Here is a 22,062-nt window from a genome sequence, read left to right as displayed (position 1 = left end):
CGTGCCTTGCGGCCTCGTGGCAGTCCTAATGGGGCTAAGTCCCTTGGAGTACAGCCTCGTACAGCCAGCAATTCAGGTGCGAGCAGCTTCACTCGATGCCATCATTGATGGCAGTACAAAAGTAGGCAGGCATACGCGTGAGATGCGCGCCCTTACGCAGTCCTCAATAATTTGCCTGTGGGACCGCATGTCCGTGCCAGCTCCTTGCCTCGCCTACTCACTTCCCATACACGCTCACGCACACGTTCCCCCCTGTGCTTGCTTTGGCACACATGCGTGATCACACGCACGCACATTAGCCGCCTACAGTACTGTATGCAGCGCGCACATACACACATACGCCATATGGTCTGAACTGTCTCTTCTCGGATTGTCGGGTTATGTGTCCTATGTGATGCCTCCCACACAGATGTATGGCACAGTGTCGACCCTAACCCTTGTCTGCACCAACACATGTCCACGCGCACAAAGCTCCCGCTGCACCGGCACCTATCACAGTGCGCGTGACGGTCGCGTCGATTCCGCAACTCAACCTCAGCTGGCGACAGCCCTTTGGTTTGACCCTCCACTGGACCCGCCTTGCTACCTGCCATGACGGGTTCGTAAGCTACCCCACGACCCGTTCCCAACCCACCCACCCACCCCCTCCCGACCCAAAGCACACGTGCTTAGTTGCCAATCCCCAATGCATTGTAAATGAACGAATCAACAGTATACTTCGGTACAACAAGCGATGCTCTCTGTATGTGAGCGTGGAAACCCCCGCCTAAACAACGGCAGGTTTGCGGTCTGATTCTTGATTTCCATCTACCTTACCACCCTTCCATAATGCACACACGCCGCCCTTGCAGCAGCAGCCAAAGACCTTCAGCTTGTGCTTGGCTTGCTTGCGGAACCTCTTCCACGCCTTTTGCACCCGCTTGGGCACGACGGGCCCCGACTTGAGCATTACCATCACAAAGCCCGCAACGAGGGCCACATTGATCACCACGATTACAATGCCAACCGCCGCCTGCCGAGCGAAAGCATGGGGACGTACGGGGTTAGACGCGGTTGAATCAACGTTGTGCGTACGGTACGCGTGTGTTTGTCAGGTATGCACACGCTCGAGGCGGGCTAACAGTGCTTGGTGCCAAGCGTGAGTGTGTGCATGCAGGATACCAAAGATGCTCGGCCAAAGGCGTGCCCAACTCCCAAACCCCCAAGCTTCTAACCTCCCAACCTCGCAAACCCAAAGCCCGGACCCACCATCGCGGCGTCGGACAGCTGTTGGTCGTCTGGGATCTGGATGAAGTACAGCGACAGCGTAATGGTGAGGCACAGCACGGCGGTGGATAGGAACTCGATCATGCGCAGTGTTTTGGATCTCTCGGCGGGACACGCCATATTGACCATGGAGAAAAGGATGAGCACCGCCAGCAGCATCAGCGACTGGCTCAGGGTCTGGCGGGAGGCGGGCGCGGGGGAAGCGGGTTTTAGGGGGAAGGATTGAGGTTTGGGGGATAGTTTCTTCCAGGCATGCATGGTGAGATGACGGCATTGGGGGGGGGGAGTAGCGAGGAAAGGGGAAGGGTTTAGTCCGCTTGGGATGAGGGCACGAGGGCACGAGGCTGAGCAACATAGGTGAAGGCAGCCCCTTCCCGTGTCCAACTTTCACGCGCAGCAAGGCCATAAAAAAGGCACATACAAGCTACGGGCCCACACAACCACGTGCTCATGTGCGTCTGTAACACTACGAGCGGCTCATCCTGCGCAGTACGTATGCACGGTGGGCACTCACCGACACGGCGCTGCCGAAAACCTCCACTACCACCAGCGCCAGGGTCTGCAGCTGGCGGACACTTCCCCACCAGTGCCAGCCCCGCCTGCGAACAACGGAACATGCGCGGCGTTGCAAAACACGTTCTAGCTTAGCCCATTCTGGGTTAGTCAGGTGTGCGCACCGTCGACTACAAGTGCCGCGCTTAGGTGTTGCGAGAGCGCTGCATGGGCAGACAACCCAAACACATCATCCCATAAGCCATTTCTAAGCACGCCTCTCATCCGCACTCTATTGGCCACCCTTCTTGCACGCGACGGCGCACCTGTACTGTTGGTACAGAAAGCCGAACTGGACCAGGATGCCTGGCTTCTGCAGACGGTCCTTGTTGACGAACGTGATGAGGAAGTAGCTCAGAGGCGGCGCCGCACAGAACACAATCACCGCCACGATGCCAATGGGCAGGTACAGGGAGCGGTGCAGGCCCTGTGGATGACGACGGTGGATAACAGCCCCGGCAGAGCAGGCTGAGTCAGGCGCAACCGAAACGTGGAGGCGCGCAAGATACGCAGCGAAAGGACCGGAGAAAGGCGCGCTTATGGCAACGGTGATAGGGAGCTGTACGTGGACTCATTGGTGCTTGTCCGCGGCGCGTTTGGAGATGCACAAGCGGCGCACGGGTGGCTTGCACGTGAGGAAATCCTGGCAAGAAAATGACACCCACCCTCAAGCACGCACCGTGTAGCAGCGCTGGTTCATGTTTCGCAGCCACCAGCCGTCTGACGAAAGCGTCTGCGGGGGGGTTACATGCATTAAGTTTACGAAGTGAAGTCGTAGGGGGGGGTACATTCATGACTAGTTAATGAAGTGGTAGACGAGGGGGCAAGAGAGCACGACAACAGGAAGGTGAAATTAGCGATTACCAAAGATTTTATGGCTTCGCAGCACGACACGCGATGCGGTACGTTTTGCGCGCGCCCCGGCTGAAGGCCTGCTCACCAGCTGGTTTTCTGGGAAGGTGCCGGCGCCAGTGTCGAGCTCGTAGCAGGCGAAGATGGACAGCGATACCTGCGGCGGCGACGGCGGCGGCGGCGGTGGCGGCAGCGGCGGCAACAAGGGCATATGGGTCGGGCGGTGGGGCAGTCGGGTGGCGGAACAGCAAGCAAGGCAATGGGGCAGTGAGGCTGGGAGGTATGTGGGGGGGGGGGGGGGGTGCGGCAGGAGGCGGCGCGGCAGGGGGCTATGGCGGCAGACATGTAGGTCCTTGGATGGCCGGCTGCAGGACGCGTGGTCGTGCGTGTGCTTTCGGGCTGCAGCAGGATCAGCGCCCATGCAGTAGCTGTCATGCTGCTGAGGACAGCACAGCGTGTAACGCACACGCCATATAGTACCTGGATCCCCTGCCGCCACTCGCCCCCGCTCCTGCCCGCCCAACAAGCCGCCACCGGCGTACCAGCGACAGGCCCGCAGACCGGCGACCAAACGACCTCGCACACACGCACACACACCTGGGCTAGCGAGGGGTAGAGGATGAAGGACGCCACGATTAGCAGTACACACAGCTGCTTCAGCACGGGCAGCTTGGAGTCCGCGTACGCCACACCTCGGAGCGGGTGACGAAGCTGGTCCTTCGTGTGGATCACCCATGCATGCGCTTTTGCCTTGTGCGCCTCCCAATTCCAGCACCCGCGGCCCTTCCTTATGCCGGCGGCGGCGGCGCCTGCGCGCTCCGAGGCGCCAGCGGCGGCGGAGCCGCCGGGCGGCTGCGCCGCCGTGGCCTTCTCAGCCCTCTGGAGGGCGTATCCGTCGTCGTCGCCGACTGGCATAGGAGCCGGCGGTGTGGCGGCGCCTGCGACGGCGGCGGCGTAGGAAGCAGCGGCAGAGGTAGAGGCAGGCGCGCCGTTGGCAGAGGCGGCAGCAGCGATGGGTGGGGGTTGCGGCTGCGGCGCCGCCATCAGCACGTCCAGCCAGGTGCTGCTGCCGCCGCCGGCATGGTTGTTGGAGCTCCACAGCGCAATCCCCACGACGCCTGCTGCTGTTGTTGCAACATCCTCTGGCACGGCCCCGCGCCCGGCACCCTCCTCCTGCAGCGACTCAGCAACGGGGCCAGCGGCACCGGTAGCGGCGGCGGCGGCGGCGGCGGCGGCGGCGGCAGCGGCGGCACCAGCAGGCGGCGGCGGCGGCGGCGGCGGCACACGTGGATCCCGCTCAGCGCTCTGAGGCCCCCCGGTCAGCCCAGAGCCGCGCCAGCTGCCGTTGAGGTTGCCGTGACCGACACTGCTGCGAGCGACGGATGATGCCTCGCCAGCGGCGGGATGGGCGCTGTGGTGGTGGGGCTGAGAGCGTATCGGCGTGGCGAAGGCTGACAGGGGGCCCCTCGGCGTGTTGGCGGCTGTGTGGGTCCGCGGGGTCGCTGAGCGAGACGTGTGAAAGCTTGCCAGCGCGTGAGAGTCCCTGAGAATCTCTAATCCGGCGGCGCTGTCGATAGGCACGGGCAAAGGCACGTATGCATGGATTTCTTGAAGCTCCAGGGCTGCGGATACGCCGCTGGTCACAGCCTCCTGTTGAAGTAGCGCAGCTGCCGTATCCGCCGCAGATGCCGCGGCCTGCGCCTCCCGACGGTCCTCCCCGCCGGTGGGAGCTGCGGGTCCCGCTGCTGCTGGGGCTGCTGCGTTGTCGCCGTTGCAAGCGTTTGTTGCTGCTGAGGCGCCGCGGGTGGCGCTGCGGCTGATGTCGGGAGAGCTGCTGCCGGCCGCCCCGCCGACGCAGCTGCCCGGCACTGGTGGCGGACAGTGGTGGTGGCTCTGGTTGAGGGTAAGCCTCCTGCAAGCAGCGCCAGCACAGCACACACGTCACATGCCGTACACGTGAGGGTTGACTACACACGTACGGTCATGGCAGCCGCGCCAGCAGCTGCCGGATGATGAGTGGTGCTAGCTGCTTTGCATTGTGTGCGCCGTATTGCAGCCGTCTACCTATCCTGTCGAGTGTCGACCCCGCATCCCTCCGGCTTCTCCTAACTGCCGGCTGCAACCTGTCTCCTGCACCCGTTTCTCCCAACCCACCAACCAATCAACCACGCTGCCCGCCGGGCCCGCCCACTCGCACCTTGCCGCCCACAGCAAGGCGGCCACAGCCGTGGCCACACACGGCGTCAGCAGGCCCAGAGCCACGGCGGTGGAGGCCTGGCCCTCCGGCCCCGAGTCGGGTGTGAGGCAGGTGGGGCTGTAGGCGACGTAGTTCTCGGCGCCAGTGAATGCAGACACGGCGGCCTGCGTGAGTGGCATGGTGAGAGGCATGAGTCATGGCAGGGGCACGACAGGGGCACGCTTATGCGCTCCTTCTTCCAGGACTTCGCGTCGGTGTCGGCTGTTGAATGGATATGATGGGAACGTGAGCATGTGCCCGGCAGCGGCGTGGATGCCCAGGGGGACGAGTGGATTGCACACCTGGTACTTGGTGACGACGTGGGGATAGGAAATGCCCAGCTTTGTGACGATGATGTAGAACTGGGCGTGCGTGATGATGGCCTGTGTGGTCATCAATTGAAGCATACAGGCGCGCGTGTGTTGTGGTCATCATTTGAAGCGTACAGGCGTGCGTGTGGTGGCGCATGTGATAGAAAGTTCCAAGATTAGCACGTGTGTGGGGCAGTAGGTTAGCAGGGGCAGCTCCCGTTGCGGTGCAACTTAAGCTGCCCTTGTATCGCGACGCACCCCAAACCCACGCCACGCCACGTACCGTGTCGCCGTGTATGCATTCCCATGCCCTCGCTCATGCGCCACACCGCGCATCTCCACCGACCACCAAGCCCTACTGCTGCTACACACCTTCAGAACATCTGACGCGCTGAAGTCGTCTTCATCATCGTCGTAGTCGTGCCCTATCATTGCGGATTTCTCCTCATGCTTCTCCGCCGGTTCAGCGGCCTTCTCGACGCTCTTGAGCTGCTCCTTTTCCGCTCTCTTCCTGGCTTTCTTGGCCTTGCGTTTCACCTTTTCGGCTTCCAGCTTCATCGAAATCTCCTCAAAGTCCTGGGCCATGTTTGTGAAGGTGGTGTACACGATCAAGAGCACCTGTAGCCGCACATGTCGGGGTATGACGGCGGAGGGGTGGGGGTCAGCACGTACCAACATCCCACGCACGCACACAAACGCTGTCCCACCGCTCACCACCACGCGACTTTCGCCCGACACACCATGAACTACTGCCGCGGCCCGTGCCCCCGTGATCCGTGCATCCCGCCCCCGTTCACGCTTCCCGCTCCATTACGCTCCGCGTTCCCCGTTTCCCCCTTCCCTAGCCCAGCCTCTTGCAGACGTAGCCCGTCGCGGTGCATGTCACTCCCACCGTGTCACTCTTACTGTGTCACTCTTACCATGTCACTCCCACCGTGTCACTCTTACCATGCCGCTCCCACCGTGTCACTCTTACCGTGTCACTCATACCATGTCACTCCCACCGTGTCACTCTTACCATGTCACTCCCACCGTGTCACTCTTACCGTGCCAAAGAACGCCAGCACACCCAGCGTGATGGTCCGCGCCATGCTGGGGCAGGGCGAGCAGTCAAAGTCGGGGCCAAGTGTGTAGCCGGGCTGGCAGGTGGCGCACAGGTTGCCTGTTCGGGACCGGGCAGATATAGCGTTGGGCTGGGATTAGATTCACGCGTTAGATTGGGTTGAGTAGTGAGGTAGGGAAGTTGCTCGGCCCGGATTGCAGGGGCGTCTACGGTGGTGGACTGATGGTGATGGGACAGAAGCAAAAGGGTCGTAAGTGACAGAATTTCCGCTCCCATCCATTACATGCGTGTTCCGCTAGCTAGCTCGCTGAAGCGCCACAGCAGCGTCCGTGATGTGGCGTGCAGCGAGTTACAGCAGAGTAGCAGATATGTCACTTGCTCGCTCGCTCGGTCGCTTGCTCGCTCACCTGTGTAGCCCTCAACGCACTGCAGCTGCAGATAGCTGCTGGGGTCGGCCCCACCCCCGTACAGCTGGCACCAGGGCGGCGGTGGACCGTTGCCGCTGCTGCTGTTGCTGCTGCTGCCTTCCAGTGAAAGCACGGCTCCAGCGGCTGTGAGGGCTGGGGAGTAGCCGGCGGCGGCCCAGGCACGCGACTGCTGCGGCGGCAGGTTATGGTACCTGCGCGCGCGCACGACGTAAAAGCAGGCGGCGGTTAGCATAAGAGAGCACGAGCGACGGAAGCGACAAAAAGCTACCAGGGTTCAGGTGGCACAGTCCGCCGCCTCGACCCGCATCCAGCAGCGCGTATACAGCGCACGGCAAAGCCTCTTAGCACTGTAGAGCTGAAATGTAACAAAACCGGCAGCACGTGCAATGCACGGCATAGCCTCGGCGCCATGCTCCAAGCAACTCACCACCACTGCTGGCACCTGCCCAGCAGCCTCGACCGCGGGTCCGACGTGATGATGTCAACGGCCGCGTACGCGAGTGCCAGGGCCGGCTGGGCCTGGCTCCAGACCAACGTGTCTGGGTCCGCGGCCGCCAGGGTGGCCTCCACAGACTTGCTCCAGGGTTCCGACTCGTCCCAGCCGTCGCCGCAAGCGGCGGGGTTGATGCAGGCGTGCACTGCTGTGGAGTTGGCAGCGCTGCAGAAACGAGCGGGGCAGAAGGCACGGCGCGCGGGCGCGCGCGGAGCGAGAGGAATGGTACGGTACGTAAGGACACGCAGCATGCAAGCCGGTGTGCAGACGGAGGCCACAGATGCCAAGCACGCCTAAGCACGACTAGTATCAAAGCAAGAGATGTATGGGCAACATGCCGCCCACCTGTGCCAGTAGCCGGGCTGCGGAATGAGAAGCGCGCCGCCAGCACACGTGGCGCCGTCGGGGCACGGCACACAACATGCATCGCACGCGTCGTCCGCGCCTGCCTCCGTGCTGAGCCCCAGCAGGTCACGTGTCACGGCGGCGGCGCCCGCCAGTGCCTCCAGAATGGCGGCTGTGGCATTGACGCCGGCAGCTGCGCCGGCTCCGGCGCCGGCATCGCTGCTGTTGCTGGTGCTGGTGCTGCTGGCACCGGCGGGGGGCGGTGATGATGACGGCAGCGGGGGGCGCGTGTCATTCCACAGTCCTAGTTGGTCGCGCCGGCACTGCCTACATGACGTGAGCACGACGGCTGAATCGCTGCCGCCGCCGTTACTGCCACTGCCGGGGGCCTGCTGCAGCTCTTGTCCCAATTCGCAGGGCACCAGGACCAGCGGGATGCGCAGCGTCGAGATCTGCGGGCGCGCAAGCGAACGGAGTCAAGAGCCAGTTGGCAAGGCTAGGCGGGCGTGACTTTGCCGGTGTACGGCGCCGTCAGGCGGGGAGCAAGGCCCCAGCAAGGCTACGCGGCGTGCAAACCCGCCACGCCACGCCCACGCCAGCAAACTCACAAAGCCCCGAGTCTGGGCCATGCATGCAAGTTACTGTGCCAACCACCGTGCCAAACCACCGTGCCACGCCCCAGTTCCCCCTTGCCTCGGCACGGTTGCCAAACTATGCCCCGCCCCGCCACGCCACGCACCGGGTAGGCCCGAGGGCCGACGGCGTCGAGCGAGACCTCGGCCCGGGCTCGCAGCACGTGCCGCCCCGGCCAGCCGTAAGCCTCCAGGTCGTCCCACGTGGCCACGCCGTACGAGGTGGTTACGGGGAAGTCGGCACCGCGCAGTACGGCAGTTGCCGTACCGCCGGCGGCTGAGCCGGCGACGGTTGAGGCGTTGTCGTCCATGCGGATTAGATCCAGCCGTATGTCGTACTTGGGGATGTCTGCAGCATGTCGGGCGAGGGGCCACGTCAGCACAACGGTAGCACGCGTGGAGCGTACACAGCCTTTAAGCCTTAAGCACACACATGCACAGCCGTTTCCACACGTCCACATTTTTCACGGCCACAATATGTCACATTCAGCTCCCAAGTTGCAGCCGCGTCTACGTGCCCTGCCGCCGCGCCGCACCACTCACCCACTGCCACAGGCTGGCCCAGACCGTCGTGCAGCTGCAGCCGCAGCCCGAATCGCCCGCCCGGCGCAACCAGCAGCCCCGCCAGCGCGCCGGCCGCCAGGGCCGTGCTGCTACTGCTGCTGCTACTGCCGTCAGACGGCTCGCCCGCGGCAGCGCCTGCAGCCAGTGCATCTGCTACTGCCGAAGCCTGCTGCTGTTCCTGCTGCTGGCTCGGGGCTTGGGCGGAGGTCTGGAACGCCGGCCGCACGCGACCGCTGATGTTGGCTAGGAGCAGTGCATCGGTGACGTAGGCGACACGCAGGTGCGTGGCGGACACTGCTATAGCCACCTGGGCAGTACTGCTGCTACTGCTGCTGCTGCCACTGCCAACTGAGTTCACGCCTGAGGCCTCCAGTGTAACGCTGCTACGGTTAGTGTTGTTTGCGCTGGTGTTGTTACTACTGCTGCTGCTACTGCTGCTGCTGGCGATCGCGCCGCCGCCACGGACGCAATTGTGAAGCATCTGCAGAAGCGTCCCCAGCGTGATGCGCGTGCGCATGCTGATGGTGCTCACAGCCACACCGCTGCTGCCGTTCGCCGCCGCAAAGGCAGCGGCTGCTGGTGGCGGCACTCCGGCTGCTGCTACTGTTGCCACTGCCAGCGCAGTATTGGGGGCGGGCATCTCCGCCAGCGACTGCTGCACCATGTCTGCAATGCTGGAGATGCCCCCGTCATCGCTGCTACTGCCGCTACTACTGCCGCTGCTACTGCTGCTGCTACTGCCGTCCATGGTCAGGCTGCACCGGGCCTCCAGGGAGGTGGCACGCAGGTCCTCCATCCACACCGCCGGCAGTGGAGGCAACGCCACGCCGCCCTCAGCCTGTGGCGACCACACACAAGCATCCCCAGCCATACATGGCAGGGCGTATAAGACCGGGTGGGGAGGGCATCGCAGCATCATAATAAGAGCCCGGATGTCTTCCTACCCACAAACCCACCTTGGTTCCATTGTCATCGCTCATGGGTAGGTGGGTGTTGGCAATGGTGAGCAGCGCACACCGCGCAGCCAGCGCCCGCCGCAGCTCCCCCAGTGCCGCCCGCCACGCCGCCTCAGACACCAGCCCGCCCTCCGCCGCCGCCTGCTGCGCCGCCGCCGCCGCCGAAAGCGCCGCCAGCGCCACCAGCCCGCCTGCTTCAACGCCGCTACTGCTGCTGCTACTGCTGCTACTGCCGTCGCAGCGCTGGGTGGACGCAATTGCGGACCCCACCTCGGCCGTGTTTGAAGAGGCAACGTCGCTGCCACTGATGGCCACACCGATAACGTTACTGACGAGTACGGCACCGCCGTGCGACCCGTACGGCAGAAACCCGGCGTAACTGGGATAGTTGACATCTAGGAGAGAGGCGTCGCCAAACACCCCTGATGCCCGGTTACCCGACATGTCAACGCGGTGCAGTAGCACCACGGGCAGCGTGCTGCTGCTACTGCCGGTGCTGCTGCTACTGCCGGTGCTGCTGCTACTGCCGGTGCTGCTGCTACTGCCGGCGCTGCTGCTACTGCCGGCGCTGCTGCTGGAACTGCTACTGCTGCTACTGCTGGCGTTGGAGCGCAGGCCGGACACGTGGACGGCGCCGCCGGCTGACGCGGAGTTGTTGCGCAGTACGCTCCGGTCCACAACTACCAGCCCGCACGAATCCACAAACACGCCGCCACCCGACAGCTTTGCGTCGCCCCCAACCAATTCGCAGCCCGTCATGCGCAGCGCGCCGCAGCCTACGCCCGCCACTGCGCCGCCGGAGATTGTGGCGCTGTTATTAATAAGGCGGCTGTTGTTGAGCAGCGCAACGGCGCCGGCGGCGACAAACACCGCGCCGCCGAGTGGGGCGGAACAGGCAGAGACGCTCGCGTCCTGCAGCCGCAGTGCCGGCTGCAGCAGGCAGGTGTTGACAGTGGTGGTGGTACTGGCATCGGTGCTAGCATTTCCAGCAGCGGGAAGGGCCAGGGCACTGCTACTGCCGCCGCCGCTGCTGTTGTTGCTGCTGCTGCTGCTGCTACTGCCGAAGCCGACCTCCACCATCACCGCGCCCGCGGTACTACCCGCGGTGTTGGAGTTGAGACTGCAGCCGTCCAGCAGCTGAAGCAGCCCGCCGCAGCTACTGCCGCTGCTGCCACTGCCGCTGCTGCTACTGCCGCCGTCCGCCGCCGCCAGCACGTGCGCGGCGCCGCCGCTGACCAAGGCCTCATTGAAGTCAAAGGCACAGCCGCTCACTATAACGCTTCCACCAGGCCGCACCGAGCCATCAACCGCCACGCCGCCACCTGACCCAGACGCTGAGTTCAACGTGAAGTTGCAGCTCTGCACCAAAGATGCTACAGCCGGGTCCGGCACGAACGCCGCGCCGCCACCCAGCAATGCTCTGTTGCCGCGGAAGCTACAGTTACTCAGCCGCACCGACATCACGGCTGGTGCTACTGCTGCTACTGCTGCTGCTGCTATGTCGGCGCCGGCTGTAGCATCATTGCTGGCGCCGCCGGCAGCGGGGAAGCTGGCACCGGTGGCCCAACCGCCACCCGTCGTCTGGGCAGTGTTGGACTCAAAAATGCAGCCGTCGGCTGTCACGGCTGACCCACGCACACCCGACACGCTCACGCCCGCGCCGCTGCCCGCCGCATTGGCCGTCGCCCACAGCTCCTGCACCGCCACCGACGCGCCGGGCGCCGCCGCCCGCACCGCCAGACAGCCCCCCGCCTCTCCCGCCTGGTTCCCCACACAGCTCACACGCAGCACCGTCACCGCGGCTGTAGCAGCATTGGCCACGCTGGTGCTATTGCTGCTGCTGCCACTACTGCCACTTCCACTGCCGTTGCTGCTCGGCAAGGAGCCGTTGGTGGCTGTAGTATTAAGATCAGCAGCATTTGTTGTAGCAGTAGCACTAGCAGCAGAAGCGGCAGTAGCAGCCACGACAATGAGCGCGCCGCCGCCCTCGCGAGGCACGCTGTTCCCGGTAAGGCTGCTGTCGGCTAGGCGCGCGGCGGCCGTGGTGTTGACCTCGACAAACAAACCACCGCCACCTCCCACGGCGGAGTTGGACTCAAAGTCAGACCTGCTGATGTCCAACCACAAGCTGTGCACAGGCTGTGGCTGTGGCTGTGGCTGTGGCTGTGGCTGTGGCTGTGGCTGTGGCTGTGGCTGTGGCTGTGGCTGTGGCTGTGGCTGTGGCTGTGGCTGTTGCAACAGGTGCCGGGCTGTCACCGCATCCACAGCACTGCCGTTGCTATTCGCGTCCGCCACCACGCCGCCGCCGCCGCCACAATCCCCCGGTTCCCCTTTCGCAGCAGCACCCACCGCCGCCGCTGCCACCGCCTCAGCCGGAAGCCCATAGTCCGCAAACGCCAGACCGCCGCCCCGCAGTGTGGCGGCATTGCCCGCAAAGCGGCTGCGGCGCACCGCCACAGCGCAGTTCACCACCGCCGCGCCGCCGCCGTAGCCCCCCGTGGCCTGGTTGTCCGCTAGCGTCGCGCCCTCCACATACAGCCGGCAGGCGCGACTGCCCGCCGGCCACGCCACCGCCCCCTCCACCGAGCCCATGCCCGCCGCCATCTGCTGCTGCGCCAGCTGCGCGGCGGAGCCGCCGCAGGCGGCGCTGTCGGCAGCCGACGCATTGCCACTGCCCCTGGAGCCGCCGTCCTCTGGTGCTGCTGCTGCGTGGAGGGTGGTGGTCGTGGTGGCGAAGGTGGTGGTGGTGGTGGTGGGCTGTGCCCAGAGGAACAGGGCGCCTCCTTGACCGGCCAGCGGGCTGACGTCCTCCACCGACTGCTCGAACCGCACCGAGTCGTCGCCGGCCCGGTTGCGACGCAGCTGGCTGCCGCCGACTATGAGAAGCTCGAAGCCCAGCCACACGTCCGCCAGCCGCCGCCGCTGCTGCTGCTGCTGCTGCTGCTGCTGCTGCTGCTGTTGCGCGCTGTAATCGCTGCTGTTCGTGTTGCTGCTATTGCCTGCGGTCGCCACAGTCGAGGGCAGCGCGTTCAGCATTGCCACCGCGCCGCCGGCGCCGATGCGAGCCCAGTTGCCACTCAGCTCACTGCCCTCCACCCGAAGCTGCAGCAGCGGCGGCCCAGGCCGCGCCGCCAGCGCCGCCGCAGCAGCCGCCGCCGCCGCCGCCGCGGCTGCGGTCGCACCAGGCTTGGTGGCTGCACCCAGGAGCGGGACGGACACGTTCATGTCAAACATGAACGCGCCGCCGTCCCGGACGGCCACGTTGTCGGTGACATTGGAGCGGAGCAGCGTCAGCACGGATGCAGGAAAGGCGGTGGAGGAGGCGGAGGAGGCGGAGCCGGTGTGGTTGGTGCTGATGGTGCCTGGCGCCAGGAGGGGCGGCAGGCGCGCCGCCACCTCCTCAACTCCTGTGGCGTTCACCTGCGTGTGACCAGCCAAGGGTGAATGCAAGGTGGGTGAGGAAGTAGCTAGGCTGGAAAAGAATGGGGAGCCGCCGGCGGGATGGCACTGCACGGCACATCAACCGCCGGCACTACCATCACACACACAGGGCCACGCGCGTCCCCACAGCCGAGCAGTTCATTATGTGCTTGCGCCACCCCCCCACACACACACGCCTCCTACACACACGCGCACGCACACGCACAGATTCTCTCACATCCACGCCCACACCCACACCAACGCCCACGCCGGCGCCCACATCCACACCCACACCCACATCCCCCCCACACCCCCACACCCACCCACACCCCCAACCCCACACCCACACCCACACATCTAGACCCACACACACAGCCCCACACACACACAGCCTCACACACACACACACACACACACACACACACACACACACACACAGCTGTTGGGCGGGCTTTCGTTTCGTTTTTTAACACACACACACACACACACAGCCCCCCCCCCCACACACACACCTGGTGCATCAGGAACCCGCCCGACCCTTGCGTCGCCGCGTTGGCAGCCACCACACTGTCCACAATCGTCACGTTGCTCAACAGGTGGAGCCCTAGGTAAACCGCCCCGCCGCCAGGTGTGCCGTCGGCACGGTTGCCGCTGACGCTGCTGGCCCCAGAGATCAGCACGCGCCCCACTCGGCCCATGCTCCACAAAGCGCCGCCGGCGCCGCGCGCCACGTTTCGCTCCATTTGGCTGCCCTCGAGAACGAACTCGCCGATTGCGTAAAACCTGGCCGCCGCCGCCGCCGCCGCTTCCGCCGCCGCCGCGGTCTGGTTGGCGGCGGCAGCGCTTACAATGCTTCCAGAGGTTACATCCGAAGCAGAGGCGGCGGCTGAGGTGAGGGCGGTGGTGGAGGTGGGGCTGGCGGGCTGGTCAGGCACGCACAGAACGGCACCGTCACCGCCAGCGTTGTCAGACAGGTCGCTGCCGGCAGTTGCCACGAAGCTCCCCACGCCCTGCCACGCCAGCAGCGCGCCGCCGTGCGTGGTGCCGTACGGCAACGAAACCGAGTCGCCGTACGGCACCCGGTTACGGGAGACGGAGGAGTTTTGGATCCGGATGGATCCGGCGCGGCCGGCGATGAAAACCACGGCGTGGCGTGACCCGTCATCCGGGATAACGCCAGACAGGTTGTCGCAGATGCAGGATCCATTAGTCAGCTCCAGCGATCCCACGTGCCCCGATCCCCCAGATCCCGCCGCGTCGTCCGGGTTTCCCACATAGATCGCCGCGCCGCCTTTCCGAGCGATGTTATTACTAATGCGACTGCCGTCCCAGATCCGGATCGCGCCCACCGCGCCGCCCACCCACACGCCCGCCGCCATAGGCATGTGGCTCCGCGCGCCGGCACTCAGCGGCGGCGCGACGTCGCCTGCGGTGTTGCCAGAGATGCTGCCGCCACGCGCCAGCGTCAAGCTGGACATGTTGCCACGCACCGCTAGCCCGCCGCCGCGGCTGCGCGACACGCGGTTGGCGTCAATGGCGCCGCCGTCCAGCACCCACACGCCGCCGCCGGCCAGCCCGCCGCTGACGTACACGCCGCCGCCGGCGTTCAGCGCGAAGTTCTCCGCCAACCGCGCCGCCGCCGACACCTTAAGCTCCCCGAGGTCGCCACGCACCCAGACGCCGCCGCCCGCGTCCAACGTCGCCGTGTTCCGGCTGATGCTGCTGCCGGCGCCGCGCACCGTCAAGCTTCCTAGGCCCACATCCACGCCTAGCGCGCCGCCGGCAAATTGAGCCGCGTTGTCCTCCGCCGCCGCGCCCGCCTCCACAACCGCCGATCCAAGCCCGCCGCCGACGTAGAACGCGCCGCCGCGGAGAAAGGCGGCATTGCCGGAGGCGGAGCTGCCGCCGCCGCTGAGGAGCAGCAGTGTCAGGCGGCCCTCGACCTGTGCGCCGCCGCCGGGCCCACGGGTGGCGTTGTTTGCGTCTAGGCGGGCGCCGCCAGTGATGAGCAGTGAGCCCACATCGCCGTCAACCTGTGTGTGTGTGTGTGTGTGTGTGTGTGTGTGTGTGTGTGTGTGTGTGTGTGTGTGTGGGAGTGTGTGCGTGTATGTGTGTGCGTGACGGTTTGGAGTTGTGGTTGCAGGGGGTAGAGTCATGTGGCATCACATTCTCAAGCGATGGCCTCGCCGTACCGTTCCCTGACCCTTGTGCGTGAAGATGCACATGCACACGGCCACGTGCGCCTGGTGACACGCTGGCACCCAACCCAAACACCCTGACACGTCTCCGACACCCCCCAAGCTTGGATTTATTTGTTTTGCATGCTTTGGATTTTGCAGATGAACTACCCCCGATCCCTGGTCCTGCCCAATCACCTTGAAAGCGCCGCCCTTGCGCGCGCTGCAGTTGGCCACCACCGCTCCGTCCGCCAACGTTATGGATCCAGACACGCCCCCCTGCCGTACCATCACTGCGCCGCCGGTGAGGGCGGCGGCGTTGCGGAGGAGGCGCGTGCCGGGGCCCGCCACTCGCAGGCGTGCCACGGCGCCGGTCAGGCACAGCGCACCACCCGCGCCGTTCACAGCTGTGTTGTCCTCCACGCGCGCCCCGTACCCCACCTCAATGACCACGCCGGCAGCCACGCTGCTACTGCCGCCGGCGCTGTTACCCGTGCTGCTACTGCCGGTGCTACTGCCGGTGCTGCTACTGCCTGTACTGCCACTGCCAGTGCTGCTACTGCCGGTGCTACTGCCTGTACTGCCAGCCACGTAGATCGCGCCGCCGCTGTCGTACGCGCTGTTGCCGCACAGCGTGCAAAACCCTGCCGCCACCGTCGCCGCTACTGCCGCGTCGCCCCCGGCGCCGCCATTGGAACCTCCGCCACCAGCACCTCCGCGGCCGCCGCCGCCGCCGCCGCCAGACAGCGTCAGCGCACCCAATCTTCCTGCCACCAACACCGCGCCGCCGCTTCCCCAGTCCGCGACATTGCCGCTCACGCCGCTGCCGTCGCCGGACACCACCAGCACGCCCAGCGAGCCGTTCACGAACACGCCGCCTCCACCCAGCAGCGCCCGGTTCTCCTGCACCAAACTGCCGCCCTCCACCACCAGCTCCCCTAGCGCATCAGCAGCGCCGAAGGCACCGGAGGCGGCGGTGCCGGAGGCCGCAGGCAGGCTGAATCCCGGCACGAAGGCCGCGCCGACAGCCACAGCGCCGCCGAACCCGCTGGCTGAGTTGTTGGCGAAAATGCTGCCGCCGGTGAGGGTGAGCGAGCCCAGCCCGCCCTCCAGCAGCAGCGCGCCGCCGTGCCCCAGCTCTGCAAAGTTGTGGGCCAGGCGGCTGCGCGCGATGGCCAGCGACACCTGCAGGCAGTGAAGTGGTGCGTGCGGATGTTGTCTTCTGCCAACACGGGTAAGGTTTGACGCCGGTCTGGGGAGGGGCAAAATCGTGTCCACGCGTATTCCTCTGTGTTCGCGCAGCATAAGGATGCTAAAGTCGGGCTTCCATCGCCGCCTCCCAACAAAGCCCCACCCCACACACACAGGGCCCCACACGTGCTCACCAGCCGCACGCCGGCATCGGCGGACAGAGCCGCGCCCGCGCCGCCGTGGTTGCCGTCCCAGCTGCAGTCGTTCAGCACCGCCGCCACCTCCACCTCCGCTCCCGTCTGCAGGGCGGCGGCGGCGCGGCTGCGGAGCACCACCGCCCCGCGGCCCACCGCCGAGCTCCCGGACACGCCACTGGCCCCAATCCCGGTGGCGGCGGCTGGCTCCGGCTCGCCCCATGACACACGGTTTCGCTGTACGACGCAGCCGTCACATCGAAACACGGCGGCTGCAGCGGCGGCGCCAGTCGATGCCTCCTCCCCGGCCGGTCCCGCTCCCGCTCCGCTTCCTGCACCGCCGCCTCCTCCCACGTCAACACCACCTCCCACCGCGTCCGGCGCTGCTGCCGCGGGCGCAACCAGTTCAAAACTGACACAGGCGAAGCCATGCGCCTCTGTAACGTCCGTACACGTGAAGGATACCAGGTGTACGGCAGACGCGCCTGTGACGTACATTGCGCCGTACGCGGGCAAGCGCTGCCCCGCCAGGCCTGCCGCCGCCACGGCGTCGGCGGGCGAGGTGGCGGCGGCGGGGCATGCGCCGCCGTTGGCTGCAGGAAACGGGGGCCGCCCCGAGCTGCCTGTGAGCCGTGCCAGGGTTAGACCTGCGGCTGACACGCGGCTGCAGTTGAGGCACTGGAGCAGCGGCGCCACGGGGCTGAGCGGCAGGTCCGTAATGCTGGAACCGTCAAGGTTGAGGTGTGCGAGATTAACAAACGTGACGCCCCAGTCCTCCATGAATGGGCTGTTGTGGTTGGACGACTGCTCATGTGAGGCGGCCAAGCCGCTCGCGGCGGTGCCGGCAAAGGCACGGCCCTTGACTAGGTTCACGCCCCGTGTCGATGCCCATTTGCGGAGCCACAGGTAGTTGTAAAGCGCCTCGCCGACATACACGGTAACGTTTGCGGCCGAGCCGTCGAGGCCGTCGCAAAAGATGCTAGCGGTTTGCACGTTTGCAGTCTGGGTGACCTCAGGTGCTTCGGGAGGCGAAGTAGAGTCCGATGAGCCATCGTCAGCGGGAGGCGGAGATGGGGAAGGCTGAGGTTGAACCTCGATAGGCGGCGGGAAGGATTCGGGGGGCCAGCTGGGAGGTGATCGGGGCGACGGCAAGGGAGGGGGAGGCGGGGGAGGTGGCGGAGGAGGAGGAGGGAAGGGGGATGGGGGAGGTGCCAATGGCGCTGTCTGCATTGTTGGCTGCAGGCTGCCTATTACAACCTGGCAGCTCACTTCCAACGCTGCGAGGATGGCAGGTTTAGTGAGATGGGGGAAATGTGCCTGTGTGAGTGTGCATTGGATTACTAGACAATTGATGCAGAGGTGTCCCTAGTTGATGGCCTGTGGCGCTGGCAATTGTGGCAACTGGCCGGGCTGCAGGCTCCGGGGCACGCCAGCGGCCCCCAGCCTGCCTAGCTAGGACCACTAAACGCCTTACCGGTCGCCGCCATCGCGTGATGAAGCGGCAGCAAGGCGACAAGCAGCATGCCAAGAGCAAACTCCATAGCGCTGGTGCCCCGCCACTGTCGACGACGCTGAGCTGCTCAAACTAAGAAAACATTCTGGACCTGCTATGCACACTGTTTACTATCCTAAGATGCCGATAGGTAAAGTAGTGTGTCCTGCAAATGAAAAAGGTGTGTGGCCTTGCAAAGCATGAAGAAACAGTGAAAAAGCTGGTGGCCAAGCCCCAAAAGCGGGCTGTCGGTGCGCGCAGTTATGGCCGCTGAACCTTGTGACTAAAAGACTACAGATGACACAGATTTACAGTATGCCATCGTCGCACAGCGAAAAGGGGCTCATTGCAAAATGGCGGGCTCGGACGGCGGTCCATGAATGTGCGATTTCAGGGCCGAGCCAGGCGGTGATTTGTGTTGTATCGAGTCCAAATATATAATTGAAGCTTGATTGGGGACCGCTATAACACGCTGCTTGGTCGCCAAGACAAATTGGTTCTGGGGAGTTTGAGCTACGTAACCACAGTTAAATTGCAGCATGACACCTTTACTTGTCTCATGAGTTACGGGGGAGCTGCGGAGGATGCCGGGGAGTGACATGCTCACCTGGTCTTTGCTGCTGGTGCTGTCAGCGTGTGGACTGTAAGTGGGTGTGAACAAATCAGCACACAGTACTCACACTTTGGAACCCATAAAGCGCCCTGGTAGCGTCAGAAACCGTGCCCGCTAACCCGCCGCTACGCCGGGGTCCGTTGGCCAATCACCTGGCGCTTTGTCCGCAGGAGTCGGCTCCAGCCGGGCGCAGCGCAAAGCTTTCCACTGGGAGAGGCCTTCTGCCAGGGCTCTGTCAGCCCCTTCAGTGCTGCATTAGCGCCGAGCGGTGCTGCTGGCGGTGCTGCGGGCCGCACACGGTGCTGGGACGTAACGTACACACCGCTGCCAGCTGCCACGTGCGCGGGTTCCTGCTGCGACCATGACATCTCCAGCTTTGTGCTGCAAGCGAGTGAGTGCACAAATTCAGGAGCCTGTGGGGCCTGGGGGGCATTCTGTAAGTGCGGTGGTTTGACGCCCACGCACTGTTGTGGTGGCCTGGTGCAATCAGAGCGCACGCGGGGCGCCGGCACAACGGCAGTACACGCGTGCTGCCGACCCGTGACCCGAGCGCAGTTTAACATTCTACTCCGCCCCGCATGGGTTGCAGATGGATCTTGTGCTGGCGGCTTCGCCGCAACTGCGCAGCTGCTCTCTGGCGGCCGCGTGACCTACGAGGGGCGCGCGGTGATGCGCGAGAGCCCGGCAGCCGTGGTGGTCCGGGATTTTCGGGAGCTCAGCGGCCCGCTCAGCGGCCCCACGAGCCTGTGCATCACTCTTGATGACGTGGCAACAGCGCCAGCGTGTGACTGGCGGGCCCTGATGTCCGGTGGAGATGCTGGGACCACGGCGGCGGGGTTGGGCGCGGGCGTGGGTGCTGGGGCCCTGCCCTGGACGCTGGCGCTGGTGGACAGCACGGAGCAGTGCTGCCCCGTGTTTACTGCTCCAGAGGCGGGCGGCAGCGGGGGGGGCACTGCGCAGAGCTGCAAGCAGCGCGGAGGCCACCGGCTGTGGTGGGCGCTGGATGGGGGTTCGCGCGCTGGGTGGTCGTTCTTCGGGGACGACACGAGTGGCACGCGCTGCCGTGTGGCTCAGGGGTTTGCGGAGGGGGTGCTTGACACACTTCACGAGATACTAGCGGACGCCGGTATCGATGCTTCAATAGATGCAATCGTCGGGTCGATGAGTTGCAAGGATGACTCGACGTTTGAGGTTTGTTTGAACCAGACGGGCGGGGCTGATCAGCTCGACATGGGGCAACTGGCAGTATACCTGAGTCGGGTCCAGGATCAACCGGGGAGATTGGATACTGCGGGGGGCGTGTACGGCGTTGCAGATGCTTGCCCGCTGGCCCTGGCCGATAAAGGTACGCCAACTGTGGATTTGGAGGACGAGAAGGGGAACGTGCTGTTTGTTGGCAGAGCGACATCTGCATGCGCCCCAACGGAGCTCGCGTCGGCGTTCCCTTTCTGCAGGTGAGTGCCAGCCACCAGAACAGTGCATGCTGTCGTTGTCCGCTGCCAGGCCTATATATGGGGCTAACGCTACCATCCTGCTCGCGTGGAATGACCCTGTACTCCATTGCCATACCGAATCCCGTGCATGGCCAAACGAATCCCCTTACTTGCATGCCTGCAGCTGCGGTGTTCAAGCCAATACGCAGTTCTATGCGGACCCCCTGATGACGCTCCTTGCCGACAGCAACAGCTACTGTCTAAACCTAAGAGTGCGCGATGCGTCCACAGCGGTAAGTTCCGCTCGCTGCAACACCGCACGACACTGCGTGTACTTCCTCTCGCTGATCATACGTGCCCGCGCCACCTATACAGGATCCAAGTTGCACGTCTGCCCTTGATAAAGTGGATTTCCTGGTGACTGAACTCGACAAGCGAGGGCGTCTTCGTGCAGTGTCGATCATGCTGAACGGGACGCTACTGGAAATGCGACCACGTAAGTACCAATAGCAGGTGTGTTTTGCCATGCTGGTCCACGCTCCGCACTGCATGCCATTAACGTGTGCGCTGGGTAGATCAGACAGCAACAATGCAGGTACGAGGCAGCCTAAGGCAGCCGGTTCCCCAGGACTCGCTTGACCGCAATGCCGGTGCTTTATGGCGCGCGCAGAGCTGTGGCGGGTGCATGAGGCGAGAGACGGGCAGCAGGGCGCCGTGCTGAGTGTTGTCCTTGGCTGGGCGCCCGAGTATGTCGAGCAGAACAGCCCGCAGCTGTGCTTTACGCTGAGTGAGGGTAGCATGAGTGACCTCAGCCCTCAAGAGCTGGCGTATGCGCTGCACAGCGGCCCGTCATGCTGCCCGGTGAGCCAGTGGGCTTCTGGGGGCCGGGGCAGCGCCGCGGCCGGCGCGGCTTTGGGGCCGTGCAGGGCAGGGGCAGGGGCAGGGCAGGGGCAGGGGCAGGGCAGGGCAGGGGCACGGCATGGGCAGGGCATGGGCAGGGCATGGGCAGGGCATGGGCAGGGCACGGGCAGGGCTTGGGCAGGGGCATGGGCAGGGCAGGGGCAGGGGCAGGGGCAGGGGCAGGGGCAGGGGCAGGGGCAGGGGCAGGGGCAGGGGCAGGGGCAGGGGCAGGATTACAGGGGCAGGGGCAGGATTACAGGGGCAGGGGCAGGGGCACACGCGCGCGCATCCTTTCATTCAATGCACCTTAGGTTCTGGCCGTTTCTGGCCTTCTTATGTTCGGCCCTTGTTGATTTAGTCCTCAGATGTGTTGCCGCAGCTCCAGCCCTACCTAAACCTCGTTCCCTGTTTGCTCCACACGCAGAGAGATGGCGCATCGTACTATGGGTAGCAAGATGCGGGGGCGCAAAAAGGCTTCCATAAATGCGACTGTTGCGCCGCGCTGGAATACCCTGAAAGGCCTGAGCAGATGCTGTGTTATGATGTTGAGTATGGATGGAGACTGGGAACACGACAGGATGGGCGCCTGTGATGTGTATACGGTACATTGATACAATCGGGAGTTGCCAGCAGTTGGTAATCTTGTTAAAGGCCTGAAGGCAGGCACACGTACGGAGGTCGCGTCTGCCAAAGTAGCATGTTTGGAAAGGCTTGCGCATGGTTGGATGTCGCGGTGGCAGGATCGCGTGAACGATAAGAGGCCTCAAAGCTCAATGGGCCTCCCTGGAAAGCACGCCTTTTCCTTCAGTGGCACCCGCTTGCGCAAACTGCGCTCTTCAGTAACAATTCCTGAGTCAACCTTTGGTGAGCATGTGTGAGGCCATATGTGACCCTTAGACCCAGCTCAGCTAGGATCTAATGGAAAGCTGCCGTTTGGTCAAGGC

General features: G+C 64.6%; 2 protein-coding genes across 2 annotated transcripts; one reads left to right on the top strand and one right to left on the bottom strand.

The window, feature by feature from the left end:
* Positions 1-28: 28 nt before the first annotated feature.
* Positions 29-18,350, bottom strand: CHLRE_04g222650v5 (uncharacterized protein). Its single transcript, XM_043061930.1, has 21 exons — positions 18,155-18,350; positions 16,681-17,957; positions 15,494-16,480; positions 13,631-15,151; positions 9,699-13,118; positions 8,722-9,580; positions 8,286-8,527; positions 7,547-7,998; positions 7,136-7,366; positions 6,688-6,899; positions 6,264-6,379; positions 5,590-5,835; positions 5,209-5,289; positions 4,868-5,031; positions 3,268-4,582; positions 2,759-2,827; positions 2,498-2,551; positions 2,085-2,245; positions 1,781-1,865; positions 1,249-1,443; positions 29-1,012 (listed from the first exon to the last, which is right to left on the bottom strand). The coding sequence occupies exons 2-21, from the start codon at positions 17,908-17,910 to the stop codon at positions 767-769; spliced, it is 11,886 nt and encodes a 3,961-aa protein (XP_042925282.1). The 5' UTR covers positions 17,911-17,957; positions 18,155-18,350; the 3' UTR covers positions 29-766.
* Positions 18,351-18,490: 140 nt separating this feature from the next.
* CHLRE_04g222600v5 (uncharacterized protein) lies at positions 18,491-22,056 on the top strand. Its single transcript, XM_043061929.1, has 7 exons — positions 18,491-18,815; positions 18,956-19,176; positions 19,375-20,239; positions 20,403-20,511; positions 20,594-20,714; positions 20,889-21,079; positions 21,543-22,056. Exons 1-7 carry the CDS (start codon positions 18,757-18,759, stop codon positions 21,567-21,569), a joined length of 1,593 nt encoding a protein of 530 aa, XP_042925281.1. The 5' UTR covers positions 18,491-18,756; the 3' UTR covers positions 21,570-22,056.
* The last annotated feature ends 6 nt before the right edge of the window (positions 22,057-22,062 follow it).

Source organism: Chlamydomonas reinhardtii, chromosome 4 (genome assembly GCF_000002595.2).
Source record: "Chlamydomonas reinhardtii strain CC-503 cw92 mt+ chromosome 4, whole genome shotgun sequence".
Classification (NCBI taxonomy): domain Eukaryota; kingdom Viridiplantae; phylum Chlorophyta; class Chlorophyceae; order Chlamydomonadales; family Chlamydomonadaceae; genus Chlamydomonas; species Chlamydomonas reinhardtii.
The sequence above is the reverse complement of the archived record's forward strand: the minus strand, read 5'-3'. Positions and strand labels throughout refer to the sequence as shown.